The sequence below is a fragment of the Macaca mulatta genome, chromosome 14, assembly GCF_049350105.2.
Source record: "Macaca mulatta isolate MMU2019108-1 chromosome 14, T2T-MMU8v2.0, whole genome shotgun sequence".
In the NCBI taxonomy this organism is placed as follows: Eukaryota; Metazoa; Chordata; class Mammalia; order Primates; family Cercopithecidae; genus Macaca; species Macaca mulatta.
The window spans coordinates 102,977,470-102,999,193 of NC_133419.1; the positions used below are offsets into that span (position 1 = coordinate 102,977,470).

The 21,724-nt window shown below is 43.0% G+C and overlaps 2 protein-coding genes across 14 annotated transcripts in view; one reads left to right on the forward strand and one right to left on the reverse strand.

Moving 5' to 3' along the window:
* Positions 1–395: 395 nt before the first annotated feature.
* LOC144334584 (uncharacterized) lies at positions 396–1,435 on the reverse strand. The gene is made up of 2 exons (XM_077964898.1): positions 1,207–1,435; positions 396–1,149 (listed from the first exon to the last, which is right to left on the reverse strand). The coding sequence occupies exons 1-2, from the start codon at positions 1,433–1,435 to the stop codon at positions 449–451; spliced, it is 930 nt and encodes a 309-aa protein (XP_077821024.1). The 3' UTR covers positions 396–448.
* The window catches only part of YAP1 (Yes1 associated transcriptional regulator), a 125,638-nt gene continuing 104,924 nt past the window's right edge, over positions 1,011–21,724 (forward strand). For 12 of the 13 annotated variants that reach the window (XM_015115542.3, XM_015115545.3, XM_015115544.3 and 9 more), the window contains exons 1-2: positions 1,011–1,754; positions 4,730–4,980. In XM_015115542.3, the coding sequence (XP_014971028.1) occupies positions 1,434–1,754; positions 4,730–4,980 (572 nt within the window). In that variant the 5' untranslated portion in view covers positions 1,011–1,433. Of the gene's footprint in view, positions 1,755–2,062; positions 2,227–4,729; positions 4,981–21,724 lie in introns of those variants that run through there. The other variant, XM_077964243.1, reaches the window with a different exon arrangement.

Below are 21,724 nucleotides of genomic sequence, written 5' to 3' on the forward strand. Positions count from 1 at the left end.
TTGTACATCAGGTGCCTGGGGTGACCTACTTGCCCATTCATTTCTTATTCAGTCCACATTAACGGAGTCCACCCTTGGGCCAGGCACAGGGATAGCAGGGGTAGGCACCCAGCTCCCTGAGGATGAAAGGCAGGTACAGAGGAATGAATGCTTGTACCTGAAGAAGCACTGATTTTTTTGGGTTGAGGCTTCCAGTGACTATGTTGCAAACTCGAGTACTAAAACAGTTGATGTGATTTCACTATTTAGAAAATGTAGTGTTTTTGTTTCTTTTACTAAGTTACACTGACTCACAGACCTGGTCTCAAAGCTTCAATTACAGTAACCGTTTACCCTTTCAAGTGAGTTTTCGCACACTAACAGATAAGTGAAACAGAATTACAAAATAAAGTTAATGCTGAAAACAATGGACCTTTATTAACATCAGCGCCGGCTCACCGTATCTATTTTAACTCCCATCTATCCTGGCGGCTTTAAGCCCGCACTGGCGCTCCGCTCGGTCAAGCCGGGGTAACGCGGGAGGAGGAGGTGGGTTCGCACATCCTCTCTCCACTTCTTTCGGCCTTCGTCCTTTCGCAAGTCCAGGCGAGCTGGAAGCGCCTTTCCCGAGCACGGGCCGGGAAAAGGAGCCGAGCGGGGCGGAAGGACTTTCTGGGGCCAAGGGCGGCCGCGTTCTCCGCAGAGACCACACTTCGGCCTCGGAATGGACCCAGCGTTTGTGGTTCGCGGCGTAGAACACGGGGCACGCTCCGGGCCCCTGCCGGGCTGAGCGCGGGCGAAGGGCGGACCGGACCAGGGCGAGCGGGTCACGTGCGACCGGGAGAGGCGCGGAGGGCTGGGAGTGTGCAGGAATGTAGCAACTTGCAGCGAAAAGTTTCCCTGCGCTGCCGGCCGGGCCGCGGTGCGGGCGGGCGCGCAGAGGAAGGAAGAGCCGAGAGGAGGCGGGGCCGCGGCGGCGCGGGCGGGCGCTTCTCACAACTTTAGTTTTGGCGTCTGAGGCGAGTTTCTGTCTCAGTCGGGCGCAGCCGCCGCCAGGGAAAAGAAAGGGAGGAAGGAAGGAACAAGAAAAGGAAATAAAAGAGAAAGGGGGAGGAGGGGAAAGGCAACGAGCTGTCCGGCCTCCGTCAAGGGAGTTGGAGGGAAAAAGTTCTCAGGCGCCGCAGGTCCGAGTCCCTCGCAGCCCCTCCCGAGGCGCAGCCGCCAGACCAGTGGAGCCGGGGCGCAGGGCGGGGGCGGAGGCGCCGGGGCGGGGGATGCGGGGCCGCGGCGCAGCCCCCCGGCCCTGAGAGCGAGGAGAGCGTCGCTCCCGCCGCCCAGCACCGCCCGGCCCGCAGCCGTCGCCGCTTCTCCACCTCGGCCTGTGGAGCCGGGGCGTCCGGGCGGAGCCCTCGCCCGCCTGGTTTAGGGGGTGCGCGTCGGGGGAGGCAGAAGCCATGGATCCCGGGCAGCAGCCGCCGCCTCAACCGGCCCCCCAGGGCCAAGGGCAGCCGCCTGCGCAGCCCCCCCAGGGGCAGGGCCCGCCGTCCGGACCCGGGCAGCCAGCACCCGCGGCGACCCAGGCGGCGCCGCAGGCACCCCCCGCCGGGCATCAGATCGTGCACGTCCGCGGGGACTCGGAGACCGACCTGGAGGCGCTCTTCAACGCCGTCATGAACCCCAAGACGGCTAACGTGCCCCAGACCGTGCCTATGAGGCTCCGGAAGCTGCCCGACTCCTTCTTCAAGCCGCCGGAGCCCAAATCCCACTCCCGACAGGTAACCTTGTCGCCCCTCTCCCCGCTTCCCCGTCGGGCGGGCCTCAGACCGGGGGGGCGCTCGGGAGCCGCGGCCGCCAGCTCTGGCCAGGGGAGGGGGTTGCGGGAGCTCTAGCTGGGGTGGGGGTCCCGCGGCGAAGTGGAGGAACTGGAGTCGTCCGCTCGGCCGCGGTGACCAGCTCCCCACTCCTCCCAGAGTCCGGGGCTGAGATTTGTTTTTCCTTTCGGAGTTTCTTTCTGCGGTTGCGGCCCCGGGGGGCGTGCTTTCCCTCCTTCCTTTCTTTCTTCCCGGGGTTCCCGGGAGGTTGGCGGGAGTGGAGGAGGGGTGGGGAGGAAGGAAGGGGGTGGGGGAGAGCCGAGCCTGGGCCGCGGTGGGCTTGCACAATGCGCGCGCCTCCGCGCGCTCCGCACCTTCGCTCCCGCCGGGGCCGGGCCGGGAAAGGGGGAGGGGGGCCTCTGGCATTTGTGTGTGGGTGAGTTGCCAGCGGCGGCCGAGTTTGTGAAGTTGAGCCCTGGGCCCCTTTCCTTTGCGGCCTCTCGGTCCACTTCAGTCTCCTGGGGGAGTCAAATAATTGTTCTGTTGTTTTCCAGTGTTGATTAGAGGTGGGGGTAGAACCGGTCCATTTAGTTTTTTGCTCTTTCTTTCCCTCCCCCCTACCCATTTCCCCTCCCCCTCCGCCTCCCCCTCCCGTAAGCATTTATTTTCCTCGCGGCTTAGGCGATTTCTGAATACAGGTTTCGGGCTTCCCCTGCCCAGACTTTCCTGGAAGTTGTTTATGGAGTTCTTTCACCCCTGCGCTTCCCTTGTGTCTTGGAACTTGGGTCGGCTCGCTCTTATCAAACTTAGTAGGTTGCGTGTTGGTTTCCCGATCGTAGGCTATTATTTACAGTCGGCTGAAAAGCTTTTGAATTAGCCACATCTGTACGTTGCGCAGGAACTGAGTTGCGCTTTACAGTACCGAGGTTTTAACACAAGCCTTTGATAATACACTGCGGGTTGACTCATAGGCCAAGTCCTGCCTAGTTCAACTGTGATTAAAAGTTAATGTTTGGGAAGCGATGACTAATTCTAGGATCGCCATTGCTTTTTAATTCTTATTGCGGATATGAACATGGCTGCTTTTCCACATACACAACGTTCGATTATTTTGCCAGCTTGATTCAGCATAGAAGTGAAACTATTTATAATGAGAGTGTTAACATTCCGATAGGTCCCAGTGGTTTTGTTTAGTGTAGGGTTCTCTCTTTTTCCTTCTTTTCTTTTTTCTTCTTTTTTTTTTTTTAAAGAACTTGCTTCAGGCTAAACTTCAGCATAGGAACTTTGCCCAAAAGTTAATAGGTTTTCCAAATACTGCAATGTAGTTAGCCTACTCGGGCTGTAACTTGAGTGGAAAGAAGAGTTACCGCCCCCACTCCCATCCTCTGTCCTATTTGCAGGCCTGTTGTATATTCTTCTGTCAGAGACCACAGGGTTTTGGAACTCAGAAAAACTCACTTAACCTGATGACAAAAACCCGGGTTAAGGAGGAGGAAGGAAGGAAAAACAATTTAGCTGCTTGCCTAAACAGTTCAATTTGTCAGAGATAGACTTAGGTATGCTTTTTTTCTTACCCCTGGAAGTTGGTTTATGGACTCATTGTAAGTAAATGTGTGTTGGCATGCACCCTGCAGACTACACGGTATTTTTTCAAAGTATACTACACATAGATTGGATCCCCCATTTTGTGACAAAGAGTCACAACTGGAAAGTGTACTTTTTCTTCTAGTAGGTAATTTTTACAAGAATTTATATCCAGCAGTTCTAAAATTCATAAACTATTACAGTTTTGTTTTTAATAAGTTTTTAACTAAGTGTTGCTCATCTGTAAATTGGACTTTTATTTCTGCTAGTGATTTTCTAAATCATACTTATTCTGATGGGACACTCAGAAAGGTCTATCACTTTAAGGCATTAATGACTCTACTGAGTCCTTCCGGTTTCCTTACCTTTGTGAATCTAGGAAATTCTAACTTTTTGATAATCAAACTCTTAATTCTAATTAGACACATTTTAAAAACTATGCAAGATTGTGAATAGTAGAATGTAGGTTGTGAATACTATTGTTCACAACACAAACTGGTGACTATAAGTTGTTTTATATACATCCATTTTTCTGTCTTGAAAACTATGTTACAAACGAGAAAACAGGCATATGGAAGTTAACATACTTGTTCAGTGTCACACTAGCCAGCTTAGACTGGAACTCAGATCTTTGGGGTCTGAATGCAGAATTTTTTCTGCTTGTATAGAGTTGTGAATGTCTGTGAGTTCTTAAGTTATAATTGGACTGATAACCTCATTATCTTCTACATACAAATATATAGTTGAGTTTTTTTCATCTTGTTCATTGTAGATGGCTTTTAAGAACATTTGGGCAGTTCAAATTTGTTGCTTTCATTAAAAATTGTGTAATTTGTTATGATTTCTTTATTGATGGCGTTTTATCATGGTGGGAAAAAATGACGAGGGCTTGTTTTTTCTTGGGCTTGACCTAGAAAAAAAAATTAATTACTTAAAACCTAGTAAAAAATGCATATTGTTTGCGTTGTGTTTATACTTAGAACATTTTAGAACTTGGAAAAGCACCCATAACTGCAGTGACTTTTTAAAAATTAGGTTTTAAAATTCACTATTATTTTTGGAATGTTTTATTCATTCAGTACTAGTTGCCCTTACATGTCTGGTGTGTAGTAGGTGGAAATTCATTAGATGGACTGCTCATCAATAAAAGCACAAATATAAAACATATTAAAATTATATAATATTAAAAGTATCCGTTTGAAAACCTGTGTTCTCTAGTGTCGAATATTAAATGTTGAAATTTTCCTTTGGCACTTAGATACTCGGCTGCAATTAAGCACTGACTGGGAAATTTAAAGGGACTCTCTAAAAAGTTGTGTTTCTTTTTTAATTTTTCATCTTAATATTCCTAATAGGCCAGTACTGATGCAGGCACTGCAGGAGCCCTGACTCCACAGCATGTTCGAGCTCATTCCTCTCCAGCTTCTCTGCAGTTGGGAGCTGTTTCTCCTGGGACACTGACCCCCACTGGAGTAGTCTCTGGTCCAGCAGCTACACCCACAGCTCAGCATCTTCGACAGTCTTCTTTTGAGATACCTGATGATGTACCTCTGCCAGCAGGTTGGGAGATGGCAAAGACATCTTCTGGTCAGAGATACTTCTTAAAGTAAGTGAAAATAATGGTGGGAGACAGTTATCTAAGAAAAATATGTATTGGAAGACACAGTAAAGTGGTGTCAAGATACAGAATATCATTTGTTTTTATTTTTTTTAATATTTATGTTAAGCTCTAGAGCTCTGTTATATCTCCCATGTATATGTTTAAGTTTGGTGTGACCTAAATACCTTTGTTAGCATGGGTAATATTTTGAGAGCTTTACTGAGTCTTGGTTCTGAGCCTCTTTATAATCTTTTCTTTTGTGGAAGTTTGGTTATTCTCATTTTGAGCTTGTGCCAAACCTGTTAATTAGCCTAGCACAAAACAGAAAGAATACCATGAAAATTTTCAAATTCTGAGAATATTAGGGCTAGCAGCATCTTATGAAGTACGTGTGGTGCTACTTGTATCTTTTTAAATAAATATTTTATTGGTGGAGAACTACAAAATAAGTAGGGCTTTTGGGGGAGTCTAATTTTACAGTATTTTAAATTGTGAAATGACAAGCACTACAACTGAAGCTTGATGTGACTTACCAATATTTCCCCCCAAAATGTAAAGGGAAATATAAATTTTTAGGTTTCATACGCAGTCTCTCAGTGGCAAACTTCTTTCAAGCTAGTAGATCTTCACAATAGAAACCCTCCTCTCTGGGAAAACAAAAACATGACCATTGGGTTGTTTATTTTTTTATCAGTCTTTTTGTGTTTAACAAAATGGCAAAATTGCACTAGGCTGAAAAGATCTAAATAGTTTCTCTCCTCTAATTTTGAAATTACAGATAGGACCTCAATTTTTTTCTGGCTTGTTTGGATCAAGTATATATAAAATGTTGACTAAAACTAATTATTATAGACCGAAATTGATGTCTTTAAAAAAGCTCACTTAATAGTGTTTAATCAAGTTGAGATAATAAAGTGAAAAACAGTGTAAGTTTTTATTCAGATCTGTCTTGACAGTCTACTCCTAAGGCAAGTGTAACATTTATTTATCATATCAGGTAATACCATTAAGGATGTTTTGTTGTGTGAATCCTAATATGTGTTTTATATTGATTGCCTTCCAGGGTGGGTTGCTGCTTTGTAATGTAAGATAGAAAATTTCGTGACAGACTTACAAAAGAGCAGAGGAAAAAGTTTGATCATGAAAAGTTCGTAGTTTTTTGTTTTGTTTTGTTTTGTTTCTTTTTTGCCCCCTTTCCTGCAACTTTTTGTTTTTCTTCTTCTTTTTAAAATTCATTTTCTGGTGTCCTGGTATCCATTTCAGAGGATCAGGTTTCAACCAGAACAGTAAAGGGCCTGAGACTGGAAAGTACACACAAGTCTGGCAAACTCATCTGCATGAGCAAGATCATTTGTTCTCAAGCAGACATCCAAAGTAAATGATTGAAAGAGCTGCTAGCTGTGAAGGATGTGTCTTGAAGGGGAAGGGAGTGGAAACAAACCAGGTTGTTAGGAAGAAAAAGAAAGGCTGCACTTTTTTGAACCTCTCCCTGCTGGGTCACATGCTGACCTGGGGAGATTTTTAAACAGCTTAATAGCCTGCTTGCCTTCTTTCTTTGGTGGATGCTGTGGCTAAAAGTATAAGGTTAAAGAGCAACATTTATGCTCTTCTTGTTAGTTCTTTGTATCTTGTAATAATTGCTTGTAGGTGATATCTGCCTACAGTTTCATTATTTTGAATGAATGATCTTTTTTTTTTGAGCTGAAATCAGTATTCTAGATACAGTTGGCCTTCCGTATCTGTGGGTTCAGTATTCATGGATTCAACCAATCTCTGATTGAAAATATTCAGAAAAAAAATTACATCTTTGTTGACTAATGTACAAACTTTTTTCCTTGTCGTTATTTCCTAAATAATGTAACAACTATTTATATAGCATTTACATTGTATTATTATAAGTAATCTAGAGATGATATAAAGTATATGGGAGAATATGTATAGGTTATATGCAAATATTATGCCACTTTCTGTGAAAGACCAGAGTGTCTGTGGATTTTAGTACATGTAGGAGGTCCTGGAACCAATCCTTAACCACAGATGCTAAGGAATGACTATTCATTTTTCAACGTTTCCAGTGATTCTTCCTTTGTGAAGAAATGTTTGTCTTAAAGGTATTGATATATGTAGATGGATTAATGAAGGGTATATACCTTCCAGCCCCAGTCACCTCAGTTCACACGTGTCACCTATGGGCCTGTAAGGAAGATAAACCAGGCCAAAATAAATAAATCTCAAATTATGTCATATGAGAAAAGGTTGCAAGGGTAGAGAGATATTTACCTGGAAAAGAAAAAACTGGGAGGAGGAGAGATAAGACATGATTGTTCTTTCAGTGTTTCTGGGGAACTTTCATATGAGAGTAAGATTAGTCCTTATTATATAAGAAATGTGAGGAATTTTGATTCCTTGGAAGAATTTTCTTATATAAAACTTTTCAGAACTGGAAGAGTTTTCCTGGACAGGTAAATCTTGCTCAATAAATGTAGGTAAAATCATGGTTACTTGGTATCTGTCAGGGATTCTGTGCAGGCCCCTAAACCTTGGATGTGGAAGATGAATGCTGTGGGCTTATAAAATTTTGTATTATAAAGAGTATCTGCTTTATGAACAATATGCAATTTGGAGAAATGTTTTGAAATAAGATTATTTCACCTTCTCTAGTTAGCTACTTCCGTGATGTTATGGGCTGTATAGTTGTTATAACTTCTTTTTGTGTACTGAACAGATAAGTGAGGTTAATATCCTAACCATTAGTCAAAGATGATGATCAACTAAGCTTTTGTTGCCAAGTTTCTATTGTCAAAAGTTCATTTTTATCCTAGTTTTGATGTTTTAAAATAGGGCTGTCTTTGTAATCAATATTTATATACTTTCCTCTTGTATCTAAAGAAGTTTTTTGTTGTCGACCAGATGTAGAATGAGGATTTAAATTAGTTGCATGTTTTACACTTACTTCCAGAGTGAAACATTTTATTTTAATGCATCTTTTTAGATATTCGTTGGAACTGACTTTTAAGTTACAAGGTCTATAACTTACTGAGATTTATATTTGGCATGAAGAACCTGACTATAAATGGTCCAGACAGGCAAGGCGATGTAATTTGAGAAAAAACTTAGAAATGTTAACTTAAGAAACTACCCAGTTGTTGCCTTGTGACCATAGATGATTGAGTTTTTGAAGTTAGTTGGCCTATCGTCTAGTTTCCAGGCAGCATGATTACTGAAAGATTATAAGCAGGCAATCATTGGTCATTTTAAAGCCCTCCTTAGGTCAGTGAGATCTTGTGGAGAAGACTCGTATCTTATTTTGGCAAGTGATATGGTGGAAGTATGGTGCTAGCTACATTTATCAGTGGCTTGTTTTCAAGCTCTGGGATGAATATGAAGTATGTAAACAAGGCTTAGCCATATAATGTTTGTTCTATTGGCATTTACTATTCAAAACCAATTTCTTTACCATTGCATTGAGCTTTCATTTTAAAAGAATTCATTGTCTTTATGACTCTGAGAGTTATTACCTTCTTCAGCTGTCTTATGGTTTTCCTACAGGAAATAGTTCTTCAAGTAGTTGGTCAACAACTTCCTATTTCTTTATAAGCTGCTGAATAACTTCCTGAATCAGTATTCTATAATATCTCTGGTTTCAAGGAGTGTTTTTACTTGCAAGTTTATGGTATTGACTCTGATGCCTTGTAACTATTACCATGTTCAAAGACGTGTTCGTATATATAATGTACCATGTAGGACCTTATAATTTGATTTAAGGAATCTGGATCAGTGATTTTAAAAGTTTGTACATTTGCATTGTTTTAATAATGTTCTAATAATTTTTAAAGGGTAGTTTTGTTTCATTTCCATTGTTTATCATTTTCTGAATAACTGGCCACAATGTTTTTAGTCTGTGAAGATTCAGGGTTTTTTGTGGCTGTGATTTGATTAAGTTATATTGAGCATGTTGGTATACAATTTAAAAAGGATATGTTTTTCAGAGATTTTTGACATTGTGTGGCATACAGCTTACCCATCTTCCAATATTAATTTGCCCTGTAGATATAATTGATCGCTATCTATAGGCTGATTCTTTCTTTGTTTCTTTTTTTGTTTTTCTTTTTGGAGACAGTCTTGCTCTGTCGCCCAGGCTGGAGTGCAGTGGCGCGATCTTGACTCACTGCAACCTCTGCCTCCTGGGTTCAAGTGATTCCCCTGCCCCGTCTCTACTAAAAGCACAAAAACTAGCCAGGCGTGTTGGCGCACACTGTAGTCCCAGCTACTCAGGAGGCTGAGGCAGGAGAATTGCTTGAACCTGGCAGGTGGAGGCTGCAGTGAGTTGAGATTGAGTCACTCCACACCAGCCTGGGCAACAGAGCCAGACTCTCAAAAAAAAAAAAAAAAACACATACAGTGTATGTTGTTATCGTGTACAGTGTACCTGAGATGTATACAGTGTATTCAGAACATATAGAATGTATCTTCGTGATAAAGATTAGATGTTTTAAAAAGGAAGTTTCATGAAGAATAAGGCTATGCTGTTTCTTTCTGTATCAAGTATAACCCAGTTTCCCTTTAAAACTGAAAAGCTTATAATTTTGCCATTAAATGTTAAGTTGCACACGTGCACATGTATACACAAACAAAAAGCCAGTTCAAATTGCAATCACAAAGTATTTCCCTATTTGAGGGAAGGCCAGTCTCTGGGTGTTTGTCTTGCTGTTGAGGCTGAGTGGAGAGAGAAGATGAAAGTACGCCCTCAGCTCTGGGGGGTGGGGGAGAGCTTACTTCTGCTCAGTGGGTGGGCATCACGGGGAAGAATGGCACACAGTGCCACAGTGATTTAGGGAGAAAACCCTGGAGAAACCGTATTCACTGGTGGCAGAAGAAAAACAGTTGGAAAATAGTAGATGTGACAGAGTAAATAGAACATAGAGATTAACATATTGCCTGGGAAAAGTAATGGAATCTTTTTAGTGTGAACTGAGAAAGAAGTTCACTAGAACTTCTTTCTAGAACTAAGAAATATCTCTAGAAGTTTAAATGTAGCAGACACAATTGACTGCAAGATGGTAGGCTAATTTTCTTTTTAAAGTCACATTTAAAAAAATACCCTTTCCTAAAGCTTTATCTTAGCCATTATAAAAACCAAAACATCTAGGGAGCATTTAAATAGTTGAAACTTGGGGGGAAAAAAAAAACCAAAAAAACCCAGGTTTTTACAACCCTAAGATTGGTCCTCTTTAGTTACATAGAGAAATATTTTACCTTGTAGTTAGAAAAATAATGGGAATTCGCAGCTTAAAATACTCATGCTATCATGACTCTGCATTGCCTTGTACCTTAAGGCTTTGAGGGGAGGTAAACGCTAAACCTTTTTGTTGCGAAAATGTATATTGAAATTTAGGCTTAGGACCAATCAAAGTGAAGTCATTTTAAAAATCAGTTGCTAAGATTTAAGATTATTCAGACTTAATTTGCTACCCTCTGTAATAGCATAATTTATCCATTAATTGTGGCTTGAAAGTTTTTAATAATAGCTGAGTAGCATTGTATAAAGGGAGGTCTTAAAGAGCTGTGTCGTTCTATAACTGTGGTTACTAAGTGATGCACTTCTGACAAAAAGGGCTTCTGATTCTAGGATTAATCAGAACTTCAAGCCATGAAAGGGACATTGCCGTTTCTATGAAGAAGAATTGCTTCATGGTTCTGGTTGCTCAAGTGCTGTAGCACCAAGTTTCCTGGGAACAAGTACTGCCACCGTGGAAGCACTTTTATTTACGTAGGGCTTGACCCCTTCTAAATGCAAACAAAGAAGTTTGGTTTAAATCACAGCAGTCTTCCCCCTCCCCTCTTTAATATTCTAGACAAGGAAAATGGTCGGTATTTAATCCTCATTTTGCTCCTAGCATGAGAAGAATCATAATTTTTAAACACACCAAGTGATAGTCTGTTGTTTCTTTAAATGATGTTGCAAATTAATAAAATAATGCAAATGGCAGTATCTATTATTTGGGTTTTCTTCCACCAAATGTTTTCAGTGCTGTATTTGTGGTGAGTGCCATTCCTTCATTTGCTGTCACTTTAATTTGTGTCTCTTATCTGTTTATGGGATGTTAGTCACTTGACTATCAAATTCTTCAGCAGAATTCTCAGACTATCAAATTCTTCAGCAGGATTCTCAGTTGGGGGTGGGTGAGGGGACATTTTATTAAAAGCTGTTTCCTTTCTCTTCTTGCAGTTGCTTACTTAACCTAAAGGGAGGAGGATTTTTGTTTTTAAAGTAAGGTATTTATTTGGTCAGTAAGTATGTTTAGAGAGTTGATATTTGCATGAAAATTGCTGCAGATTTGATTTGGGATTTGGAGTAAAGATAGTGTGTTTGTTAAAGTGCTTCGACAAAATGGAATGTAGTATATAAAAGTTGCTTGAAATTCAACTTGTAGTATATCCTGAACTGACTGTAATACGGAGCAGGCTTTTGGGATAAGAAGTACACACCTTACCACCTAGGAGGTGAAACAAGATGTGGATTGTTTTTTCCTGTGTATGGAAATAGATGTGGGGGTTCTTTTGTTTTATATTTATAAAACAGTCCTCCCTCACTCTTATTTCTTCATGTACGGTAGTCCCTCCCCACCATCCATGAGTTTCCTTTCCAGAGTTTCAGTTACCTGCCATTAACTGTGGTGTAAAAATATTAAAATGGAGAATTCCAGAAATAATTCATGGCCAGGTGTGGTAGCTCAAATCTGTAATCCCAGCACTTTGAGAGGCTGAGGTGGGCACATCAGTTGAGCCCAGGAGTTCACGACCAGCCTGGGCAACGTAACAAGATCTCGTTTCTACTAAAAATACAAAAAATTAGCCAAGCATGGTGGCACCTGCCTGTAGTCCCAACTACTCAGGAGGCTGAGGTGAAAGAATCACCTGAGCCTGGGAAGTCACGGCTGCAGTGATTGTGCCACTGCACTTCAGCCCAGCCTGGGCAATGGGAGTGAGACCTTGTCTCAAAAAAAGCCAAAAACAAAAAACCATAAGCTTTAAATTGCAATGTTCTGAGTAGCATGATGCAATCCTGCAATCTTGTGCTGTCCAGTCTGGGATGTGAATCCTCTGTTTGGCCAATGCATCCACACTGTCTATGCTACCTCCCACCCCACCACCCCACTGGTCACTTAGTAGCCACCTCAGTTGTCAGATCCAAAGACCGTAGTGTATATATATAGGATATAGGGTTTGGTACTATCCACTGTTTCAAGTATCCACTGTGGGGTTTGGAACATTTCCCCTGAGGATAAGTGAGGGGCTGCTGCCTCTGATTTTCTGCATTTGTTTTATAAGGTATATGATTTTTTTGTATTTGTTTGGTTTTTTTTGAGACTGAGTCTTACTCTGTCACCCAGACCTGGAGTGCAGTGGCATGATCGCTGCCCACAGCAGCTTCTACCTCCCAGGCTTGTGTAATCCTCCACCCAGCCTCTTAAGCTGGGACTACAGGCATCCACAACCATGCCTGGCTAATTTTTAAATTTTTTTGTAGAGACAGGGTTTCACTATGTTGCCCAGGCTGGTCTCAAACTCCTGGACTCAAGTGAGCCTTAGGCGTGAACCACCACACCTGGCCAGGCACATGGTTTTTATTATAAAACTAACTTTTATTAGAGAGAATCAGAAAATTCAGGAAAAGAGAAAGGGGGCCTGGTGCGGGGGCTCATGCCTGTGATCCTAGCCTTTTGGGAGGCTGAGGCGGGAAGATAACTTGAGGCCAGGAGTTCAAGACCAGCCTGGCCAACAGTAAAAACCGGTCTCTACTAAAAATAGAAGGAGGAAAAAAAAAATAGCTGGGCATGGTAGCACATGCCTGTAATCCCAGCTACTCCTTTTGGGAGGCTGAGGCATGAGAATCGTTTGAACCCGGGAGGCAGAGGTTGCAATGAGCCAAGATCACGCCACTGCACTCCAGCCTGAGTGACAGAGCCAGACTCTGTCTCAAAAAAAAGAGAAGGGGGGAAAAAAAAGAGAGAAAGGGAAGGAAGCACCAGATTTCTGCCAATGAGAGGCGTTTGAAGGACCTTGTTTTCATAGTCTGTGTATAAACATATATTTTGAAATTTAATTTTTAGGGAAGTAACCTGTACATTGATTTAGAAAATCCCTTAATACTGTAAGGTTTATAAAGAAAAAAGAGCAGACTGGGCACAGTGGCTCATGCTTGTAATCCCAGCACTTTGGGAGGCCAAGGCGGGCAGATCACCTGAGTTCAGGAGTTCAAGACCAGCCTGGCCAACATGGTGAAACCCCATCTGTACTAAAAAATACAAAAATTAGCCAGGTCTGGTGGCAGGTGCCTTAATTCCCAGCTACTTGGGAGGCAGAGGCAGGATAATCATTTGAACCTGGGAGGCGGAGGTTGCAGTGAGTCGAGATCGAGCCGTTGCATTCCAGCCTGGGGGACAAGAGAGAGACTTCCCTCAAAAAAAAAAAGAGAAAAACAGCAGTGACCCTCTTTTCTTTATCTCTGACTTGCCTTCTTCAGAGGCAAACACTTCCACTCCTTTTAGGTGTTTTTTCCCCAGGTACTTTTAAAATTTCCGTATTTATAAAATATGTTACATTGCTCTTTCTTGAATTTTCATCACCCCTCAAAATCCTTCTTTTCTTAATCATCCCATTATAATGCCTATAATTGTTTTGTTAAATGTGTTTACAATATGACAATTCATGTTGTACCTACAGCTGAGTCATATAATGTACTATGATTTTCTGGAAACTTCTGTATTTCCTTGCCTGACCAGTTGTTAATTGCCATGATTTTTTGTTTTTATTTCTGTTGCTTTTTGCCCACCTTGGAGGTATCCTCAGAGTCCTTTGTCTTCCTGCTCTGTGCTAGACTTGTTGCTTCGGAGTTGTCATATTAGGATGTTCCTTGGTTTTCATCCTAGGGAGTCTCTGGATCACTCTTATGGGTTGGATACCCTATTTTTCTCTTTCTTTATTTGCTCACTCTTTGAGTTCATCTCCTAGAAATTTGCAGAGGAAACGGGTACATGGGAGGTAGCTGTGTTGAGATCTCTTGTGTCTAAAACTATCTTTCTCTGTTAACATTTAGTGGGCAGTTTGGTTGTAGCATTTAAGGTTATTTTCTCTTGAAATTTTGAGGCATTACTCCATTTTCTTTTTTTTGTTTGTTTGTTTGTTTTTGAGACAGAGTCTTGCTCTGTCGCCCAGTCTGGAGCGCAGGGGTGCGATCTCAGCTCACCGCAACCTCTGCCTCCCAGTTTCAAGCGATTCTCCTGCCTTAGCCTCCCCAGTAGCTGGGACTACTGGCGTGTGCCACCACACATAGCTAATTTTTGTATTTTTGGTAGAGACAGGGTTTCACCATGTTGGCCAGGCTGGTCTTGAACTCCTGACCTCAAGTGATCCGCCCGCCTTGGCCTCTCAAAGTCCTGGGATTACAGGAGTGAGCTGCTGCGCCCAGCACTCCATTTTTTTCTTCTAGCTTCCAGTTTGTTAATTGAGTGTTTGCTTTCCTTGGGGATTTTAGTGTTTTGTTCTTTATATTGGGGGTCTGAAATTTCAGGGGGTCCTTTGATATGCTCTTTTAAAATTCATTGTAAACAATGCCTGGTCATGTATCAGTTCATATAAAGAAACTCGGTCTTCAGTATGGATGATGCCCCTCAAGATTTTGCAGTACAGTTGCCCTAAAGTACAATTTCAGGCATGGGATCTTTCAGTCCTGGAAGACATTTCTTTTGTTAGTTCCCAGGTAATTTCTTCCAGACTGTTTTATCTTTTCTTTTTTTCTGGAATTCTTGCTAGTCAGAATAACTCTTATTTTATTTTCTTATCTTATCCCACTGTTTTCTTTCACTTAGCATTTTGTTATGTTTTCTGGGAGATCCCTTCAAATTTAACTTTTAATTTTTATGTTGATTTTGTTTTGTTTTGTTTCTGAGATGATGTGGAGGGGGGTCTCACTCTGCTGCCCAGGCTGTAGTGCAGTGGTGCAATCTCAGCTTACTGCAACCTCTGCCCCCTGAGCTCAAGCAGTCCTCCCTCCTCAGTGTCCTAAGTAGATGGACCACAGATGTGCATCACCATGCTTGGCTAAGTTTTTGTGTTTTTGGTAGAAATGGGGTTTCACCATGTTTCCCAGGGTTGGTCTCAGACTCCTGAGCTCGAGTGATCTGCCCGCGTCTGCCTTCAAAAGTACTGGGCTTACAGGGATAAGCTATGGTGCCTAGCCAGATTGATTGATTGATTGATTGATTATTGATTGATTTAGAGACAAGGTCTTCCTCTGTTGCCCAGGCTGGAATGCAGCGGCACGCTCAGGGCTCACTGCAGCCTCGACTTCTAAACCTCAGGTGATCCTCCTGCCTCAGCCTCCCCAAGTAGCTGGGACTGGCTAATTTTTGTGTGTGTATGTTTTGTAGAGACAGTGTTTTACCATGTTGCCCAGGCTGGTGTCAAACTCCTGGGCTCAAATGATCCACCCACCTTGGCCTCCCAAAGTGCTGGGGTTACAGATGTGAGCCAGTGCACCTGGCCTGATTTTCTTTTTTCCCCAAAAAACTATTTCTCATTCTTTTTTTTGAGACAGAGCCTCGCACTGTCACCCAGGCTGGAATGCAATGGCACAATTTCGGCTCACTGCAGCCTCCGCCTCCTGGGTTCAAGTGATTCTCCTCCTTCAGCCTCCTGAGTAGCTGGGATTACAGGCACCTGCCACCGTGCCTGGCTAATTTTTTTATATTTTTAGTAGAGATGGGGATTTACCATGTTAGCCAGGCTGGTCTCAAACTCCTGACCTCAAGTGATCCGCCCACCTCAGCCTCCCAAAGTGCTGGGATTACAGATGTCAGCCATATCATGCCTGGCCTGTTTATCGTTCTTAATCTCCAGTGAGTCTTTTGTGAGCTCATTGTTTGTTTGTTATTTTTAATAACATGCTGTTCTTACTTTATGGATGTAGTAATGTATTATCTTCCTTGGGATATTATACTGTTTCTTTTTATATTTTGTGCTGATGCCTTCATTGTCTAGGTGGGCTTCATTGGAGAGTAATACAATAGGGGCCAAGCCCTGAAGTTGCAGGGACCCCTGAATGCCACTGTCTTAGTAATTTCCTCTTTTAGCGGCCACTATCTCTAGCTAAAAGTCTGCCAGTCTGGAGAGCACCAGTGGTGATGGGGGTTAGGACTGAATACCAGTGTTCTTGGGCTTGACAGTGTGGGGCCTCATCCCTGCTCTCAGCGATGTCATGTGTTTGAATCCAAAGTCTCCAGGTCTGTTTCTCTGAAATCTGAATAATCAGTTTCCTCCTTGGGCTGAGCAGAGAGGTATGCAGTAGGTTTTTAAAAAGTTGTATGTAAGCTGAATTTTTGTGAATCCAGCTTATAATTACAGGTTGACTATAGAAAGTTGCCAATTTTCTAAACCCAAAACAGTGACTATTAGCCATTTTTTATGATTTGATTTAAACATTACAAAGTCACTTTTTACTGAATCCTTGATATGGTTTGGCTGTGTTCCCACTGAAATCTCAACTTGAATTTTATCTCCCAGAATTCCCACGTGTTGTGGGAGGAACCCAGGGGGAGGTAATTGAATCATGGGAGCCAGTGTTTCCCATGCTATTCTGGTGATAGTGAATAAGTCCCATGAGATTTAACGGGTTTGTCAGGGGTTTCTGCTTTCGCTTCCTCCTCATTTCTCTCTTGCCCCCGCCTTGTAAGAAGTGCCTCTCGCTGCCCGTCATGATTCTGAGGCCTCCCCAGCCATGTGGAACTGTAAGTCCAATTAAACCTGTTTTTCTTCCCAGTCTTGGGTATGTCTTTATCAGTAGCATGAAAATGAACTAATGCAGTACATTGGTATCAGTAGAGTGGGGCATTGCCGAAAAGATACCCAAAAATGTGGAAGTGACTTTGGAACTGGGTAACAGAGGTTGGAACAGTTTGGAAGACTCAGAAGAAGACAAGAAAATGTGGGAAAGTTTGGAATTTCCTAGAGACTTGTTGAATGGCTCTGACAAAAGTACTGATAGTGATGTGAACAGTAAGGTCCAGGCTGAGGTGGTCTCAGATGGAAATGAGGAACTTGTTGGGAACTGGAGCAGGGGTGACTCTTGTTACATTTTAGCAAAGGGACTGGTGACAGTTTGCCCTTTTCCTAGAGATTTGTGGAACTTTGAACTTGAGATGATTTAGGTATCTGGCCAAAGAAATTTCTAAGCAGCAAAGCATTCAAAAGGTGACTTGGGTGCTGTTAAAAGCATTTAGTTTTATAAAGGAAGCAGAGCATAAAAGTTCAGAAAATTTGCAGCCTGACAATGCAGTAGAAAATAAAAACCCATTTTCTGAGGAGAAATTCAGGAGAGTTGCAGAAATTTGCATAAGTAGCAAGGAAACTAATGTTAATCCCCAAGACCACGGGGAAGATGTCTCCAGGCCATGTCAGAGACCTTCATGGCAGCCAGTCCCATCACAGGCCTGGAGGCCCAGGAGGAAAAAGTGGTTTTGTAGGCTGGGCCAGGGTCCCCCTGCTGTGTGCAGTCTAGGGACTTGGTGCTCTGTGTCTCAGCCACTGCAGCTGTGGCTGAAAGGGGCCAACGTACAGCTCAAGCTGTGGCTTCAGAGGGTGGGAGCCCCAAGCCTTGGCAGCTTCCACTTGGTGTTGAGTGTGCAGTTGCACAGAAGTCAAGAATTCAGGTTTGGGAACCTCTGCCTAGATTTCAAATGTATGGAAATGCCTGGATGTACAGGCAAAAGTTTGCTGCAGGGGTGGGGCCCTGATGGAGAACCTCTGCTAGGGCAGTGCAGAAGGGAACTGTGGGGTTGGAGCCCCCACACAGAATCCACACTGGGGCACTTCCTAGTGGAGCTGTGAGAAGAGGGCCACCAGACCCCAGAATGGTAGATCCACTGACAGCTTGCGTCGTGCTCTTGGAAAAGCTGCAGACACTCAGTGCCAGACTGTGAAAGCAGCCAGGACGGAGGCTGTACCCTGTAAGGCCACAGGGGTGGAGCTGCCCAAGACTATGGGAATCCATCTCTTATGTCAGTGAGACCTGGAGTAACAGGAGATCATTTTGGAGCTTTAAAATGTGACTGTCCCACTGGATTTCAGACTCACTTGGGCCCTGTAACCCCTTTGTTTTGGCCAATTTCTTCCATTTGGAATGGCTGTATTTACCCAATACCTATACCCCCATTGTATCTAGGAAGTAACTAGCTTGCTTTTGATTTTACAGGCCCATAGGTGGAAGGGACTTGCCTTGTCTCAGGTGAGACTTTGGACTGTAGGCTTTTGGGTTAATGCTGAAATGAGTTAAGACTTTGGGGGAACTGTTGGGAAGGCATGATTGGTTTTGAAATGTGAGGACATGAGATTTGGAGGGGCCAACAGTGGCATGATATGATTTGGCTGTGTCCCCACTGAAATCTCAACTTGAGTTGTATCTCCCAGAATTCCCATGTGTTGTGGGAGAGACCCCGGGGGGAGGTAATTTAATCATGGGGGCTGGTCTTTCCTGTACTATTCTCGTGATATTGAATAAGTCTCACAAGATCTGATGGGTTTATCAGGTTTCTCCTTTTGCCGCTTCTTCATTTCTCTCTTGCCGCCATCATGTAAGAAGTGCGTCTCACCTTCCACCATGATTCTGAGGCCTTCCCAGCCACGTGGAACTGTAAGTCCAGTTAAACCTCTTTTCTTCCGAGTCTCAGGTATGTCTTTATCAGGACTGTGAAAATGAACTAATACAAGCCTTAAGTGCTTTTAACAAGCAAGTGCTTACTTCAGTTATATTTGTCCTTATCAGTATCAGTTTTGCTAGCTTACCTTTTTGTGTGTTAGATTTTCTTAAAGGGAGAATTATAGACTGTGACACCAGGGTAGTTAGCATTGATTGGACAGAATTTTGTTCAGAAGGTCTGGATTCTGGTCAGAGAGACTGGAGACATAATTCCTATTCTTACGTATGATAAGGGAGGTAGCCCTATCTGTTCATATGCCATTTCCAAGTTCTTTGTCTAGTTAATATACACAGCTTTAAAAATTAGGGCTTTAAAGTAGAACAGCCTTATAGAATTATTGGCCTCTCCCTCTCTTCCTTTGCCTCTCCCTCTCTTCCTTCCTTACCTCCCTCCCTCCCTCTTTGCTTCCCTCGCCCCAAACCCTGTGTCCCCTCCCCATTCTCCTGACGCTGTCTCTTTCTCTCATCAGTATAGATGGTGGTAGGAAAATGTTTATACATATCTAAATTGATTCAGTAATTGTAAATATGTGGTATACTGCATAGGTTAACCCTGAGATGTATTTAACTGGGTTTTGTCTCAGTTTTTCCCTGGCAAGTGGTGTTCATTTAATAGAGAACTCAAAAGAGTAGCCTACGTTCAGTCCTTAATAGACCATTGTTGATGTCATAGAATATATATTTTTTCTATATACTATCATATGGTCAAGTAAGCATTTTTAGAGAATGAGTTAGAATTTCATGAAGGCTGGGTTTAGGTTAAAATACATTCATCTGGGCCGGATGCAGTGGCTCACACCTGTAATACCAGCACTTTGGGAGGCTGAGGTAGGCGGATCACGAGGTTAGGAATTCAAGACTAGCCTGACCAACATTGTGAAACCCTGTCTCTCCAAAACACAAAAATTAGCTGTGCATGATGGTGGGTGCCTGTAATCCCAGCTGCTCGGGAGGCTGAGGCATGAGAATCTCTTGAACCCGGGAGGCGGAGGTTGCAGTGAGCCAAGATTGCACCATTGCATTCCAGCCTGGGCGACAGAGCGAGACTCTGTCTCAAAAAAAAAAAAAAAAAAATTCACCCATAGATGATGGCTGAGATGTGTTAGGACCCCTTATTGTTTTTTATCTCAAGTTGAATTTCTCCAGGTCCCCTTTTCAGCAATCTCGTCCTTGTTTAGGTAAAAAGTGGTTACATGGGAAAATCTGTTGGGTGAAAAGGAAGCAAACCTTTTTTTTTTTTTTTTTTTTTTTTTTTTGAGGTGGGATCTCGCTCTGTCACCCAGGCTGGAGTGGTGCAGTGGTGCTATCTCAACTCACTGCAACCTCCACCTCCACCTCCGGGGTTCAAATGATACTCCTCCCTCAGCCTCCCCAGCAGCTGGGATTACAGGCATGCACCACCACACCTGGCTAATTTTTGTAGAGACGGGGTTTTGAACTATTGACCTGAAGTTATCCGCCTGCCTCAGCTTCCCAAAGTGCTGGGATTATAGGCGCGAGCCACTGTGCCCGGCCAGAAACCTTTTAAAACTGCATGCAAGCAAAACCAGACCAGAGCACTGTATAGCTGTCAGAGAAGAGGGTTTTCTGAGTCGTAAAAGGTATTAAAATAGTGAATGGTGTGAGGAAGAGTGGAACAGAATTTGGTACACCTTAGTTCATGTAAAATAAGAAAGTGTGTTAGAATAGCCAAGTGCTAAGGTTTAAAATGAGCTAAATAAATGGAGATTCCTAGAGACCCTGCCTGGAACCAATTCTTACCAGTGTTAGGGTCACAGTTAAAATTTCCCGAGCTCTCCTGGATAACGATTGATTGATTGATTGATGGATTGATTGACAGGCTCTCATTCTGGTTGCCCAGGCTGGAGTGCAATAGCATGATCTAGGCTCACTGCGGCCTCAATCCTCTGGATTTAGGTGATTCTCCACCTCAGCCTCCTGAATAGCTGGGATTACAAGAGTGTGCCACCACACCTGGCTAATTTTTGTGTTTTTAGTAGAGATGGGGTCTTGTCATGTTGCCCAGGCTGGAATCAAACTCCTGGACTCAAGCAGTCTGCTCACTTCAGCCTCCCAAAATGCTGGGTTTACAGGCGTGAGCCACCACACCTGGCCTCTCCTGGATAACTACTTTTTTTTTTTTTTTTTAAGATTTAAAAAAACTGGTAAAGAGTTGTCCAAATACAGATGTTTCTGTTTTTCCTCTACACATGTTCAGACTGATACAGGTTATGTTTCCAAAATCATGTAGTTTGGATGAGTTCCAAATGATGTAATAGGATCACTTTTGACCCCTCCCAGCTGGAGGGTATGCAGGCTTTCCTGTTAGGACTAGTACAGATCTCCTCTTATGGGTGAGAAAATAGTCACTGTTTCTTCACAATGATATGTAAGTGTCATTGTCCTCTGTATTTGAGGATAAACCATGCCCTTTTTATACCTGTCTGCTTTGCGTTAGTGCCTGTCATACTACAGATAAGAATTTGCACAGCTTATCAATAAGCCAGTTCTCCCTCTTCCCTCAAATACTGGGTGGTTTTCTCAAAAAAGACCCACATGGTTCTGGATGAAGTGTTCGATTACTTGCTTTGATGTAGTTATAGTTTCTAAAACTATAGCCCAAAAAAGTAGCCAATGCTTAGTCTTTAGTAGGCCATTGTCAATGTTGTTCTTCCTGCCATTCTTTTCTATGAACTCACTATAAGTGCTTTTGATCTCTTGATTTTATAAACACCTATGTAGTGGTTTTATGTAGCAGGCATTGTTCTAAGGGTTTACTGGATCCCACTCTGTGTAGTTGGGACAAAATTAATAACATGTCAGTCTTGATGGACTGGGTAGGTCTCAAAACTTCATTGTTAGTCGTCTGTCTTGTTTGCCTTTTCATGGTAACTGTCCCTCACGATTGAGGCTATGAGTTCAATAGAGATCTTGCCATCTTTGTTCAGCATTGTGTGTGTAGCTCTTGATACATTTATTGGCAGGTGACACGCC

Excerpts from the sequence above, each read along its gene's own strand:
- LOC144334584 (XM_077964898.1), bottom strand. The coding sequence starts at position 1,435 with ATGGCTTCTGCCTCCCCCGACGCGCACCCCCTAAACCAGGCGGGCGAG. Across the intron at positions 1,150-1,206 it reads CCTGCGCCCCGGCTCCACTG|AACTTTTTCCCTCCAACTCC; the intron begins GTCTGGCGGCTG and ends GCGGCGCCTGAG.